The sequence below is a fragment of the Triticum dicoccoides genome, chromosome 2A (assembly GCF_002162155.2).
Source record: "Triticum dicoccoides isolate Atlit2015 ecotype Zavitan chromosome 2A, WEW_v2.0, whole genome shotgun sequence".
Taxonomy (NCBI): Eukaryota; Viridiplantae; Streptophyta; class Magnoliopsida; order Poales; family Poaceae; genus Triticum; species Triticum dicoccoides.
Window position 1 is genome coordinate 758,122,783 of NC_041382.1, and position 15,626 is coordinate 758,138,408.

The window sequence follows — 15,626 nt, forward strand, 5'->3', positions numbered from 1 at the left end:
TATATATATATATATATATATATATATATATATATATATATATATATATATATATATATATATATATATAGTAAGGAGTATCTTTCATTTGGCTTTCTGCCAAATTCAAAAGAATAAGGCTTAATACTTGTTCTTATGCACCAAAAGTAAGGCATATACTACTTAGTTGTGGTTCTTGATGATATTGGAATTTAGCCGTGAAATCGCTTCGATATATACTTAGTTGTTGATGCACTAACCTGGAGGACCAATATGCCATCTTCAGCCAAGTAAGACTCGCAGCAGGCAAAAAATTCGTCCATGTATTCATGGCCAACATGTTCGATCATCCCACTGATTCACACCAGAGGAATACGTAAGTATAACCACGCACACAGGTGGTATCAAAGTCACAGAACGCATCCGTAATATAGTAGTACTTACCAGCTTATGATTGCATCATACTTGTAAGGTGGTATTAGGCGATAGTCACACAACAGAAAAGTTATGTGGTCCTAAAAATTAAAAGCAATAGATAGTAGAATTGTTAGTTAGGATTTCACCCTGCCGAAGCTGGGGACAAAAAAATACAAATTCTCTGTGCACGTCTATCGATATATTAAAAAAACACAACAGGCTAACCAGAAAAAAAACGGTGTGCTAGATAATCTAAAAAAACTGACTGTTTATGCGTAGACCAGCATAATTACGCAAATTTTAACAGCCTAGAAATTAAATTAGTTTGTTTTTAGGGGAGATATAAAGTTGCCTTTTTTAGAATAAGACGTAAAGTTACTAGATCGATCACCATGTAAGCTTTCAAGGCCCAACATGACCCGCCGCCTAGGAAGCCCATGAAAAAACTGTTTTCCGTAGTGATGAAAAAGATTCCAAAACGGTAACGTGTTTGGATCCGTATAATGCACCATTTCCATGATGTCTATTGTGCACGTCCATTATTTCCATGTGCCATTCTCGAATTATATTTCTCTTTCACGGGAGATATTTGGAGTAAATTTGACTCTGTTCAATCCAAATACTTAGAGAAATCTTGATTAACTAAAATTTGGTTCCTAATTAATCAACAACTCTTCGCGCCAAATTCCACAAACGCATTGAATACTAGCACATAGTGGCGAAGCCATAACTTAGAGATGTGGTGCGCAAATAAGTCAAACCCAAACTATGAAACTGCCGGGCGTGTGGGGTAATACAATTTTGTTTCGAGTGGGCTGGCTGGGCCCAAGGTTATATGCGCTAGCTGCTCACTCAATCTATCCTATCCCATTCTCGAGAACCCAAACCACGTCGATGGTGACCGAGTCAGCGTCGTCGACGGAGTAGATAGGGAGGTAGTGAGAGCTAGGACTCATGATTTCAGTCCTACAAGGAGGCATTGTTGGTCCCTGCGCATCGGAAGGCACCATGGTACTCGTTGCAAGTGAATGGCAGGCAAAGGTCAAGAAAATATGGAGGGGGTTTGGAAAAGGAACAATGTTGTCGTGAAGAGCGTGGTTGTTGTGACAAGCATGGAGGTCGCAATGAAAGTGTCGGTGGTAGTGGATGTGATCCGAGTGGACAGCAAAGGGTGGAGACGCCATGAATCCCAACCGCTTTTGGTGGATCAGAAGCTGCCTTATTTTGAGAATTTCAAACTGAAAGGCTGCCATGCGTATATAAAGGTGAGAGTTGTGACTTGTGAGTTGTGACAATGGTGAAACCTAAGGGGAATCTGCACACAATCTGGGCGCTGGTAGATAGAGTCCCAAAAGAGATGAGACACTACAAGAGGATACATGAGATTGGATCTTTCATTGGGGCAGTGTACACAGTGAATAGCCGTCGTTGGAGAACCTCAATTTTGTCAGGTTCAAACTGAATGTTAAAAATGTCAACAAAATTCCACCTATGCTGGAGTTCAGAGTGAAACCTTTCAATAGAGTCAATTGTTGAGCATGGTACTCTAAATCTGGATACATGTGGGCCACTGATAATCCTAAGCACTAAACAGAGAGTGCAAAAAATGCACAAGGCAGAGAGAAGCAATGAGCGTGTAAGGGAAAGCTTCTATCACTGATGATTTCCTAGCATTTATTTTAAACGAGATGGAAACTATGGTTATGCCTAAGCTAGAGAGTGCTGCTCTGAAAATTGCTATGTTTTCAACACTCAGGCTGAGAAAGATCAAAGTCATGGGGCATAAGATCCAGGAAGCAGAGAACTTGACAGTGTTGGATAGGCTTGCTGACAAGGAAAAGGATATGGAAGAAGAAACTGGTGGAGATAAAGAGGAAGCATGACGAGATGATGATGAACAATGAACAGTTTTTGAAGGGAGTCAAGAAGCAGGGCGAAAGCCTGTTTCGAGAGAAGGGAGTCAAGACAGAGTACATTTTTCACAAGAAGAGGAACTGGAAGAATCCCAAGAATCCTTTTGGACGAAAAAAAAAATGTTTTTGATGAAAATGTGAGCATTAAGAACGACAATGAAAACATGGAGCTGAAACTAACTAATGCTGAGAGACTAGGTCTTCCAGTGCTAAGGTTAGGAGATGTGATAGGATAAAAGGCCAAGAAGATGCTGAGGGGATTGAGCTGGCCATGAAGAGAGAAGCCCTAAAAAATACACTGTATACTTAAAATGATGTTTGTCAGATCCAATTAATAGGCTAAGGCTTAAAATAATACACCACCCGTTCCTAAATATAAGTCTTTTTAAAGATTTCAATGCGAACTACATACGGATGTATATGGACGTACTTTAGAGTGTAGATTCACTCATTTTGCTCCGTATGTAGTCCTTAGTAGAATCTCTAGAAAGACTTATATTTAGGAATGGAGGGAGTATTTGTCACAGGTGCTAGTGATATAGTGATTATCGTGTTTTCATTTCCGTTGTTAAAATCTGCATAAAGTGAAATTTATTGCCTGGGGGATGCTTGTGGAAAGAAAAAAAAATGAAGTGAAATCTTTAATTACGTGCAATGTGGGTGAACTTCCTTTACGTTATCTAGGTTTACGATAATACCTATTGATGAGAAGAGTTAAGCAATAGCTTATGGAAACCAATAGAGGAAAAAGTGGAGAAGAAGCTTGTGGGCTAGAAAGGCAGCATACTATCTATTGGGGGTAGAGCTAAGCTTACAAATACATGTACGGACATTGTGTCTTCATGCATGCTTTCTTTCTTTGAGCCCCCCACAGGAGTTATCAAGAGAACGAATTACTATATTTGGTGAATTAGCCTACAATATGTATGCCAAAAGGGTGTGCTGGACTAGGAATTATGGATTTGACATCAATGAATCAAAGCCTTTTGTGCAAGTGGCTGCGGAAACTGGACAATACTGAAGGTTAATCAATGTTGTCCAGGAAATAACTCGAGAATCAAATGTTGTCACGGGTGAGGAGTGGCTCTGGTGGCTCTCAATTATGGCGAAGTCTAATGAAGGTTAATCATATCTTTGAAAAATCTGCTGTGAGGGTTATTGGGGATGGACCTAAGGGGTGGCAATCAAAACAAGTTCACAGTTAGGAATTTGTACATGCAGCTTAGATCAGTGGAGATTTTGAGTTATAGATTCGTTTGGAAATTGAAATTTTCTCTTAACATCAAGATCTCTTATGGTTGATGCTAAAAAATACCCCCTCCGTTCCTAAATATAAGTCTCTGTAGAGATTCCACTACGGACCACATACGGATGTATATAGATGCATTTTAGAGTATAGATTCACTCATTTTCCTCCGTATGTAGTCCATAGTGGAATCTCTATAAAGACCTATATTTAGGAACGGAGGGAGTAATATTCTAACCAAGGATAAACTACTTAAGGGAGGATGGAGAGCAAATGATCAATTGTGTTTCTGTTGATACAAAAACTGTTAATCACCTGATGTTTTTTTGCTGTTTAGATAAGTTGATATAGCAAGTGATCCTTTGTGCCTTTGACCTCGTTAGACCCCCTAACAATACTGAGGATCTAATTGGTGGGTGGATTGATACATTTCCAGTGTCCCAGCGCAAACTGGTACTTTGTGGGGGAGCAGCAATATGTTGGACAATTTGGAGACTAGAAACACAGCTTTCTTCAAACAGAAATAACCTAGTGATCTAGCTACGGTGATTTTCAGCCTAAGCAACAACCTTGATGCTTGGGCTATTTTGTAAAAATAACAAGATCGAAGAAATCTTGAAGATGGGGTATTGACGGTAAAGCTGGGGGTCAAAGAAGGTTACGCGAGAATACATGGGTAGGCGCTGATGGTTGGCGGGTTAACAAACTAATGGAATTGCTTGATTGAGAATTGGTTTGGGCTGTTGGTTCCTGTGTTCCAGGCTCTGTAACAAGTAGTTGTTTATTAAGCTGTAAAAAAGAGTTGGTTTTGCGAACTGCTTTATGCTGCTTTGTTTAGTTTTAGCTTATATAGCTGTAGCTATGTGGTCTGGGCGGTTTCCCTGATGGAAATCGACGAGAGAGGTCGTTGTTTCAAAAAAAAAATCAATGGGAACACAGACTAAATCTAGTTAATGGAAAAATGGGACCATGCTTGCCCCTATCAAATTACTCCCTCCGTCCGAAAATACTTGTCATAAAAATGGATAAAAAAGGATGTATCTAGAACTAATATACATCTAGATACATCCCCTTTTATTCATTTTGATGACAAGTATTTCCGGACGGAGGGAGTACGTATTCACTCTCGCATCTTTATATCATGAGTTACACGAAAGAGTGGAGGTATAGAGGATAAAAATGCTAAAATATTCACACGACACTTTCTCAATGAACAGATATAGTGGAATGGTAATTGCTGATAAGCTTGTAAACTAGACAGGTATTGAGTAAAGGAGGAAGTAACATAGAACTAACCTCTAGGCCAGCTTCTCTTACTTTACTCTCGGCGTATTTAAGCTGCTCCTCTGACAAAGTAACTCCAGTGTATTTGCAACCAGTTTGCTTAACCATTTGTATTGCTAAACTTCCCCAGCCGCTACCGATGTCAAGAACATGATGCTCCCTCTCAACTTTAGCCTTTGTCAAATATATATTTTGCAAGATTGAAGTACCATGAGATCATGTTCACAACATTGTTTAACTAGTAATCAATCTAATGACACAATCTCTGGAGATATGCAAGTATTACCTTGTCGATTAGAAGGCTCAGTTTACGTTGCTGGGCTGCTTCTAAGCTTTCGTTCTCCATCTATCAATTAATTTCAGTCCATGAATTAATAAAATTGCCCTACAAAATTTACAAGCTGCGGAAAAAATCACAAGATTTACAAACCTTGAAAACTGCACAAGAGTAAGTCATCGATTTATCCAGAAAAAGCGAGAAGAAATCATTACTCTGTACACATATATAAGAAGAAAGATAGACTATTAGTACTATTTGGTACTCCCTCTGTCCCATAATATAAGAGCTTTTTTGACATTACTACTCTGTGCACATACTACCTCCGTCCCAAAATAAGTGACTCAATTTTGTACTAAGATAGAACTATTAGTACTAGTGTAGTGTCAAAAATGCTCTTATGTCATGGGATGGAGGGAGTATGTTATTATAGATATATGGAAAGTAATTAATTATAAAAATCCTTTTGATAAGGTTTGGAACACAAAAATTTCAACTCGATAAGATTTGCAATAATTCTGGTACTCCCTCCAATCCATACGTTGTACTAAATCAGCGACAATTAGTATGGATCAGAGGGAGTATTACAAATTGACCTAAGCAGCTAGTTATCTCAATAACAAAAGAAGAGACATGAGGACTGACAAGATCATAATGCTGAGAGATGTTTCGACGAGTTTGTGCTGCGGTGTTCTTCCTTGAGGCGTGGCGCAAAACGTATTTAGCATATGACAACCGAGCTATTACATGCAAGGGTGAGCCCCAACGCCTGCAAACCAAACAATTGTGTGTACCTGATCAGTCACACTCATAGATTCATAGGTTTTAATTTGTTTTTATATATATAAAAAAGAGGATGGGAACATAGTGGACAATTGAAGGTTTCAGAACCTTTTTCTGGCAATGCCGCGGCTCTTACGCTCGTCTCTGTTAGCAATGAGAATCTGTGAAGAAATGGATCATGGATTTGATCTGGAATGAAGAAATACCTCTACCAATAAGCTCATGGGCTATGATATAGTTTTACCAGGATAAGATTCAGAAGGCCTTCTCTCTTGTCAAGACAAGAGAAATAGCCGTTAATATAGGCTTCTCCTAAGCCAATCTCTCCTTCTGTTGTAGCCTGAAAGCCATGAGAGAGCTAGGATAAACACAAGCACTTGAAATGAGAAGGTTGGCTAAAGCAATTGCAGTGGAGCTTATAAGAAATTAAGAATTATGCATAAATGACCAATCAGAAAAAAAAAGTAAAGATGCATGTGTAGGCAGAAAAAAGAAGGGAAGATAACCTTCCAATAGAACAAGGGGTCATGAACTCGCACAACAGATTTTACAGGGCATTTGTTGCAAGCTTTACCAAAGCTGAACACACTACCTCCCGCTTCAACGAATCTGTACAAAAACTATTAAGGTGAAAAATAATCATAATTAGGCGTCGCATATCATATCGACTCATGCAAGGACTCACATCAAGTTACCGATAGATACGTATTGCATGAAAAATCTTGTAAATGCAAGGCGTGCCCCAGCCACGGTCCATGATGGAATGATCTGCTTTGGGTACAACAGAAGCTCGCATTTCTTTCCAAGCAAACCTTGAGCTGCTGCTTTCCCAGCCTGTTGATTCAATATGACCAACAGAAATGGACCTCACATAACTAGTTCATGTCAAATGCATTCTCATTATGCGATTGAAACTAAAAGCGTATATGCCAGGGTGGTGTATACAGTCCCAATAGATGAATAAAGGAGAAGCATGGAAATCTAGTAGCTTGGGCCTTAAGCCAACTAAAGGTAAGCAAGGATATGGTTACTTGTGGTTATGATAGGATTAATACCTTTGTTAGAGTTTAGTTGCTTAGGGGCTAGAAAATCATGTCTCTAAACAGGGACAGCATCATACTTTTTGATCACTAAGCAATGGGAATAATAAACTAGTGACAATCTAATCACAGTTCCTCCCATCCCTTTTGTTTTTATCATCATAGTACGGTTCACTATGCACGATGCCTAACTCTAAGGGGAAATGGACAGGTTGTGCATGCAAATACCATCAATCCGTCTTCATGGAATCCATGACCTGCGATCCAAGGCAGAACAGACATTTGAGATCGAATGCTTTTCACATCATTTCACACCTAACTTTAATGTAGTGAAAGTCTATCGTACATCCACATGCAGGTTGTAATGAACAAGCTATCTACAAACTGCAATTCATGAAACAGGTTACCTTGATATGCCCCACAGAACCATATTCCTCTCTTTCCCTGGATCTGATCAAGCTGAAGATAAGCCTTCGCCGCGGCCACAGATGGAACAGGGAGGCTTGTATTCCATTTAAGCAGTACATGATCCGGAACACCAGGGGGATTGAGTGTCACCAGGAAAGGCCTGACAGATCCGATTTTCTAGAAAAGCAAAAAAAAAAACACAGTTAATAATTATGTAATCCATTCATGCTGCTGAGGTTAGGCTGAAGCTTCCATTTTGCTGTTATTCTGTGAGCCTCCTCTACAGTGTGTTCTAACGCGATGAAACATCTTTATTTTTTATCCTTTGGTTCCTTTTCTTTTTGCTGGGGAGGCATGCCTAGTCCTAAGGACTTCTAACACGTACAAAATGGTTTCAGTGTCGTAAAAAAGGCAGGGCAGGGCCATTTTGTCAACAAATGTGTCATCAATAAAATTAATTCATTGTACCAAACTATGCATATGAAAAACAAAGAATTTACCTGAATTTGGTTTAGCCAGTAAGTTACAGAAAAGCCCCTGCTAGTTGTCCCCAGGAAATTCCAGGCACTCCATGCCGATGGATTTTGGGGCATCAGATTTTGATCGCAGTGGAGGTATATATCCCTGAAACATAAACATGTCAGACATTCAGTAGATCAAACTTTATCTATGTGTTCATTTAGAAACAGTAGGCAGCCTTCACCTTTGGACATACTGACAAGCACCTAGAATTCTCAGTTCCTGATGTGTAGCTTCAGCTCCTAATACTTTCAGAGCATTAGGTGCATGGACCCCAAGGATGACACTGTCGAATGTTTCCTCTGAACCATCATTCTCCAAGACTCTGTAGCCAGCTGCTACCAGTGCCAAAACAGAGGATTGTTTCAGCCAGTGAGTCAATCATGTATATGATGACTAAATGTTTGTACAGGCAATCAATAAACAATAACGCATATATGTACCTCCATCAAGACTTGAAACAGATTTCACCCGGCAGCTGGTTTTGATTACACAGCCCATGCTTTCCAATTCTCCTTTTACCTGCAATAGTCGCATTGTTCAGTCCCTACATTTGGCTGCAGCTAAAGCCTAAGAAGTGTAACAACTACAGTACAAATGTGCTACCTCTTTTGAGGCTGATGGATCGCAATGCATACCTTGTTTACATAGGACTGTGAACGAGGCTTGACAGTGGGCAACTGGGTGTGACGAAACAGCTGAGTGGAGCGATTTAATCAGCTTTCAAATGCACAAAGACAAATGCAATGGGAAAGGAGCATGCATACGAAGTAGCTAGGCACCTGAAGAAGGTCATTGTTTCGGCAAAATGACAGCACGAAGAAAGCAGACAGGCTCAAAACGTCTTGTGGTGAACATGACCACATGCCTGTGCAGACTGGAATCTGCACCAAATGTATATTTTCGTGTCACTAACTCAAAACTGCATAGATAATTAAACACGCAGTCCTAATCACAACACAATGTGTGCATGCTCACAAATTTTCTGTTCTTTTTCCACGGTAATACTCACAAGAAAATTTCTACAAGCTAATAACCAGCCTTACCGCCCCTGCACCCATGTTGGTGTGAAAACTAGCCATTGAGGACTAGGCCCAGATTTTAGTTATAACTTGAAAATTTCATCTAATTTTTTTGTACTTATTTGAAGATTGTAGTTTATCTTCACAGTTTTACATGACTATTCAAAAGCAGAATTGAATACAGAATTCTGATGTGAGATTTTGCCAAACGAAGGGTTGCTGGATAAACTAAAAGATGACATAAGCAAGTAGATTAGATAGAAGTGTACAAGATAAGCCTCTTGAAACGATGGGGAATATCCGTGCGACTGAATGAACTGCCCCAATGTCTCATTATGGTCCAGATCAGGGTTGTGTTCATGGTCCTCCAGGTACCTTCATTTCAAAGATCACATCGGCGAATTAACTATCATCATATAGTATAAACACAAGGCATCCAGCTACAAACGAAAGTATAACATATGCACATGAGAACTGAGGGACTAGACTGCTTACGTCAGAGCATCATTCTTGAACTTGATTATCTCACGGACCATGCGCCAAAAACTGGGTTTCAGTATGTTGGTCTTTTGTGCCAAGAGGCCCGAGATACCGTTGCCATTGCCCCACTCACATCCTCTGCTACCGCCTTTCAATTGTGTGCTCACTGAGAAAGACATGTCTGATCTCTCCATCTCCACCCCCAGCCCTTCTAACCGTTCCATCATGTGGAGATATGTTACCTACATTGACGCATATAGCACATACAAATCTTAGTAAGGAACAAAATATAGTATCTTGTAATATAGGTTTACAAAGATTTTCCAAGTTCAGTCCAGCGGTTAGGAAGTCCTGTACTATTAATCTTTTTTTGCGGGTCTGTACTATTAATCAGAGTAAAAGAAAAATATCAATCAAGATACCATGCACGTTAATATAAGAGCGTTTTTAACACTACACTAGTGTAAAAAGCGTTCTTATATTATGGGACGGAGGGAGTACTATATAAAAACATAACAATAGGTCTCTTAGGCAGTCAATGTGGCTCCTTTCGAAGGATAAACAACACATGAGCGCACACACTAAATGGACATGAATCATAATTCTGAGATTAGCATTCAATTATCAGACGTAAATAAGAACTCAGATTGCTGATATCAAGCCAGGAAAACTTCCCACCATTGGTTAATGCTCTATGTGGCAAAACTTTCTACCTCTGAACTCTAAGTAAAACATTTAGATGCACACACACTCACACCACCACACACATTCAGACAACATTCAGTAAGGAATAACTTTTTATCAAAATTTAGTGCGATACGTTTCGAAATTTTCCTTATTCCTCCAAAAAAGAACATAATGTGTTCTTCCCTCTGAACAACAGAGCAATCTTCACAAGCCTTATAAGGATTCTCGTTCAGTGGACAAGCTACATTTATGTTGGGTACTCAATTGACTACCCAGCATTTGGTAAAATCAATATATACATGTACAAATCTTGCAAAATAATAATAGGAATTCATTTATTTGACTACAAAACTTCAAATTGAATACACAAGACTGAATTTCTGGCACCACGACTGTTCTCAGTGAAACAGCCCAACGTTTCTGTGTACTTTTCGAAAATCCAGCCAGGTGAACCATAATGAAACAGTTATGCTAGAAGAAACTAGTGTCGTAGAATCTTCCCACTCGCTAGGGAAGTGATTTTGTATAGATGGACATAAGTTCAGAACCTAATCACGGTTGGCGATACAGTTTTCTTGAAGTAGTAACAGAATCATTTTTTTATCATGCATGACTCTGAACGATGAAGTCAGCGTAACCAGGAATCGGCTGAGTCTCGATTTTTTAACTAGGAAGCCATTGTATGTTCAAGTGCGATGGTGGTAACTAATCTCCAAACTGACATAAACCCGTTGAAAATGATTGAGTTAGTCAAGCTGAATGGTAATCTTTCGTCGGGCGACTGTTTGAACACAGTTGTCTTTCCGAACTAAATTTCATGCCACCCTAATACCTAAGCTAGTATTGCATCAATTTGCACATTTTACTACAAACAGTGCACCACCTCAAAGCAGAAACACAAATCCACACCCGAAATTCTCCATTTGAGCTATGAGCACGTGGAATCAGACACCAAACGATGATGATGATAATGCAAACATGAGTTTTGTGCTTAGAGGCATTCCACCGAGCACCTTCCGTGCGACACGAGCAGGTAGGCACGAACAGCACCAGTACAATATAGCGTGGGGGTGGGGGGTGGAGATCAAGCCTGGATTGCCTGACCTTGCATGGCTACTCGATAATGGCGACGCGAGCTCACGGCCGAGGCTCCCCGCTGTCTCGGAGGGCCAGCTTCAAACGACGGTGGCAGGGCGCTGCAGTACGCAAACGCAGGGGGCTACAAGAAGGAAGCCTTGGCGGCGGCGCCGAGGCTACGTCGGAGGAAGCCGAAGGTGTCATGGGCCGCCCTGTCGGGGATGGTCGAAATCGTTCTCCGCGGAGACGAGGAAGTTGCCGCCGCGGCAGAGGACGCAACGGATGGCCGAGCGAGTGGTAAGAGCGTCTCCACTCTCCAGCACATGATACAAAAATATGAGTACTAAAAGACAGTCTTCCTTCAAAATGCATTTTCTTTATTCCTTCAAAATGCATAGTGTTTTAGTATTTCCTCCGAACAACGGAGCAATTTTCACAGGCCTTGTGAACATTCTCGTCGTGACAATTCAACGTTTTCGTGTACTTTTGGAGTATTCATTTTTCCTCCAAAAGCCTAATGTTTTCTTCCCTGTGAATAACGGAGCAAATCTTTACAAGCCTAGTGAGTAGTGATCATTCTCGTCATGATGGATGATCCATGGAAACATTTTTTATGAGGCATGGACACATTTAAAAGGAAATGAAACTGTTATGCTAGGAAAATCTATATAGTGATGTAGAATCTTCCCACTCGCTAGGGAACTACATAGGTTTGTTCCAGCAAACTTAGCAAGAGTAACTCAAGCAGATTTGCCACATCAACGATCGCCATCAGCCATATGGGGATATAAAGGTAGCGGCCACTATGTGCAGACACATAATCATCATAATGCGGTCTCCATTCTTCATTTCACTTTTTATTTCTTTATCATTTTCCTTAAAAAAATTGGGCAATTTAAGCTTAGATCAGACACTCCACATGTATCAGCATGATAACTTAATGAAAATTATAGTAAAGGTTAACATGTGTCGCTTTACATATAATTAGTGACTTCAAATGCCATTTAACGACATTTCCAAAGTAAGCAATGTCGCTATTCGAGTGGCATTGCTACCTAGTGCTTCATATACTAGTCGTTGGACGGTGTCGTCTAGTCGCCGCCCTCCTCCTCCTCACCGTCGTCCTCCACTTTGTTGCCGTTGTCCTCTTCCTCCTTCGCTGACAATAAGAGATCCTCGAAAAAGGCATAGGGGTCGGACTCATGCACGAGCGATAGCCTTGAGCTACTGTTGCTCCTCCTCAACAGTGAGTGTGGGGTCGGACTCACAGAGGATACACTCCATGGTGCGATCTTCGAGGGTAGAGAGACAGAGCACGGCATGGATCGAGTCCTCGGGCTTCAGCTCCGACTGGGCCTCGATGGGAATGTCGTCATTCACTTGGACTAGTGGGGGGCGACATCCTCATCCTCCTCCTTCACCTGGACAAGGGGGGTTGGATCCCCTGTGGCCGCCAGATCAACTGCCACTACGGGAAGAGTTTGCACCGTTGTGTGGCATCTTGGACGGCAGGTTTCACTCGGCCACCAAGTTGAGCCAATAAGATGTATATTTGCGAGCGGCATCTGTCTCGCACGGTGGAGGAGATGGGGGTGTAGGAGGCGGTGGGGATGAGGAAGGAGGTAGCTAGGGCTTTGTTGATGGGGACACCTCATCATCGGCCTTTCGTACTTGGGATGAAGCCGTGTGGGCATCCAAATGGTTGTATTGGGGAATAAAGTGAGGATCATGGCTCACATGTGATTATCTGTGAGGGGTGGTGCATGTGCTTGCCAAACACAACTTTAAAACACGGTGGCGACCCAAGGAGTAAGAAAATGATCTCTTGCTTGGCGCCTTAAGCGCCCAATCAGCTCCCTCCCTGGTGGTCATGTGTGATGCCTAGCAGGCCTATTGCCCATTAAGGCTAGTGATTGCTACAATCGATCGCTTCAAAGGGTCACCCATCATCCCCTCACATGGTCAACCGGTTGACCCTGACAGCTGACCGTTGACTTATGAAAGATGAAAAGTCTGAGAAAAAAGGTTTGAAATTTGGAAAAAAATATTTATAAAGGTTTATGAATTTCAAAATATTTCAAAAAATTTAGGAAAGTTCACTAAAAATTAGCAAAAGCAAAACAAATTCGAGGATTGAAAAAAGTTACTGAAATTTTAGAAAAGTTCACTCAAAAAGTTAGCAAAAAACAAGAAAAAGTTCATGAAATTTTGAAAAACAAATCAGGTAGTTCAATAAAGTTCACAAATTTGAGAAAACTTCACAAATGTGGAATATGTTTTTGAATTTTTTTAAAATTTTAATTTCGAAAAAAAATCATCAATTTGAAAAGGTTCATTAAAAAAGTTAGCAGAAAACAGGAAAAAGTTCATGAAATTTTAACAAATCAGGTAGTTCAAAATAATTCACTAATTTGAGAAAACTTCACAAACATGGATTTTTTTTAATTTCTACAATTTTAAAATTTGAAGAAAAAACCACTAAAAAGTTAGCAGAACTAAAAAGTTTCGCGGTTTTGAAAGAAATTCACAAAAAAAGTTATCAGAAAAACTGAAAAGGTTCACAGATTTGACAAAAAAAATGAAATCTGAAACAAAGTTTGTGAGATTAAAAAGTGTAGAAAAAAATGAAAATGTTCACAGATTTGAAAAAAATGATATATGAAAAGGTTCACAAATTTAAGAACAGTTCACGATTTTAAAAAAAGTTGATGCATTTGAAGGAAAAGAAAAAGGAAAATCCTAGTAAAACAGAACAAAAATCTGTTCAGGAGAACCAGAAACAAAAAGAAAAAAACCGGCAGCTACCTATCTTACATGGGACGCACAACAAGAAAGAATAAAGAAGTAAGAAGGCACGGCAGCTTAACTTTTCCAGTTGTTTACTGTGGATGATACTAAATCATGAGGATTAGAGTTTGAATGTCACGTCAAGCGCACCAAATTTTTAATCTTTAAAAGAGAAAAAAAATGTGCCAAGCCTAGGACAGAAGGGGTGTGCGCCGGTTCCATAAACCGGCGCCAAATAGAAGTTGAGGCAACTTTCCTCCTACATACACTGCCGACTGGGTATGGAGCAAGGTTCATATTTAACCTCCCAATCCCATTGAGGCTCCAACGTCGTTACAAAATTATCTTAGCATGCAAGGGGAAAGTGGACATCCTGAGCCCTTATTCGGCGATTTTAAGTGACTGCTTTATATTAGTTCAAAGAATTGGGTCAGTATCTTATGCTCATTGTCCAAGAAGGGCAAATCAAGTGGCACACAAGTTAGCTAGATGTTGTTACGATTCTAATTTTGTAATCTCGTGGGATAATGATCCTCCACAGTTTATTCTAGCTGAACTTATTTCTGATGTACCCCTTATTTAAGTTGAATAAAGTGTGCCACAAGTTCAAAAAAAAGTGAGAAAACATTTTTTTTCTCTCAAGCTAGTGACGGAATCATTTTTGGATCATGCATATAACGGAATCATATGGGATGCAAATGCAAACCATGCACCACCGACCTGGTTGAAGCACATGAATCCGAGGTCGAGGTGGACGCGTCCGGTGCCGTCGTCGACGGCCACCGTCCTGGCATGCCCACCGAGGCTCTCCTCCTGCTCGTACAGGGTCACGCGCACGCCGTCTCCTCCGCCGCTCGCGGCGAGCAGCAGCTCGTGCGCCGCCGCCAGCCCGCTCACCCCGCCGCCGACCACCGCCACCTTCATTGTACTCTGCAGTCTGCACTGCTAGACTCTGCTCCGTGCTCTCTCGGCTTCCCCCCTTGTGTACTTAAGTTGGGGCGTGCGTCACAGCTTATATATAGTACGTACGCGGTGTCCGCGTAGCTAGCTAGCTTTTTTTGGGTACACGTAGCTAGCTAGCTGTGGTCCACGTCGGCACGTAGTCGCCGATCATCATGGACCCAACCTTGCGGGGCGCCTGAAAGGCTGCTGCTGCATGCGCGACACTTGCAAATGGCCACAGTGCGTTGCAGCAGAAAGATGATACAGTGCATGGCGACGAAAGTGGACACATGGATCGGACAGGGTCGCATGCACGATGGCAGGTCGACGGTCGTCGCGACATCCTGATTCGTCAACACGCGCCGGGTCCATCCATCTCCCGCTGTAGCTAGTTTCGTCTTTTCGGTCACGAGGCCTGCCAAAAATCTTGGGCTCGATCGATCGGTCGGTCGGTGTCAGCTAGAATCACGCCGGAGGCCGGACCATTGGCACGTGGTGCACCAATCGTTGAGCAAATCGTTCAAGAGAGCGCGCCAAGATCGGTGTCCCCATTGGCAGGGAGGGCAGAACCTTATCCATAGGCTATTGTTAGTCGCCTCCTGACCACACTGATCTTGTTGTTGCATGCGGGATGTAACAAAATGAATAGTTTTTTTACTGCTAGTGTCATCTCATCTCACATGAAGTATAGATCTTGGAGTTACCGTTGGCTTTACTGCTCCTAAGAATTCTGGCTGGGTTGTATACACAACACCGAGTGATTAG

General features: G+C 41.2%; 1 protein-coding gene across 2 annotated transcripts in view; it reads right to left on the reverse strand.

Moving 5' to 3' along the window:
• Window positions 1-14,892, reverse strand: part of LOC119357015 — a 16,136-nt gene extending 1,244 nt beyond the window's left edge. The window contains exons 1-20 of one of the 2 annotated variants that reach the window (XM_037624005.1): window positions 14,640-14,892; window positions 9,384-9,610; window positions 9,158-9,263; window positions 8,649-8,750; window positions 8,505-8,564; window positions 8,310-8,388; window positions 8,051-8,201; window positions 7,848-7,971; window positions 7,347-7,524; window positions 7,168-7,196; window positions 6,585-6,733; window positions 6,406-6,508; window positions 6,144-6,239; window positions 6,008-6,060; window positions 5,762-5,885; window positions 5,270-5,332; window positions 5,126-5,185; window positions 4,852-5,013; window positions 424-494; window positions 240-333 (exon numbers count right to left, since the gene is read on the reverse strand). In XM_037624005.1, coding sequence (XP_037479902.1) covers window positions 240-333; window positions 424-494; window positions 4,852-5,013; window positions 5,126-5,185; window positions 5,270-5,332; window positions 5,762-5,885; window positions 6,008-6,060; window positions 6,144-6,239; window positions 6,406-6,508; window positions 6,585-6,733; window positions 7,168-7,196; window positions 7,347-7,524; window positions 7,848-7,971; window positions 8,051-8,201; window positions 8,310-8,388; window positions 8,505-8,564; window positions 8,649-8,750; window positions 9,158-9,263; window positions 9,384-9,610; window positions 14,640-14,843 — 2,235 coding nt within the window. In that variant the 5' untranslated portion in view covers window positions 14,844-14,892. Of the gene's footprint in view, window positions 1-239; window positions 334-423; window positions 495-4,851; window positions 5,014-5,125; window positions 5,186-5,269; window positions 5,333-5,761; window positions 5,886-6,007; window positions 6,061-6,143; window positions 6,240-6,405; window positions 6,509-6,584; window positions 6,734-7,167; window positions 7,197-7,346; window positions 7,525-7,847; window positions 7,972-8,050; window positions 8,205-8,309; window positions 8,389-8,504; window positions 8,565-8,648; window positions 8,751-9,157; window positions 9,264-9,383; window positions 9,611-14,639 lie in introns of both variants that reach the window. The other variant, XM_037624004.1, reaches the window with a different exon arrangement.
• Window positions 14,893-15,626: the final 734 nt, after the last annotated feature.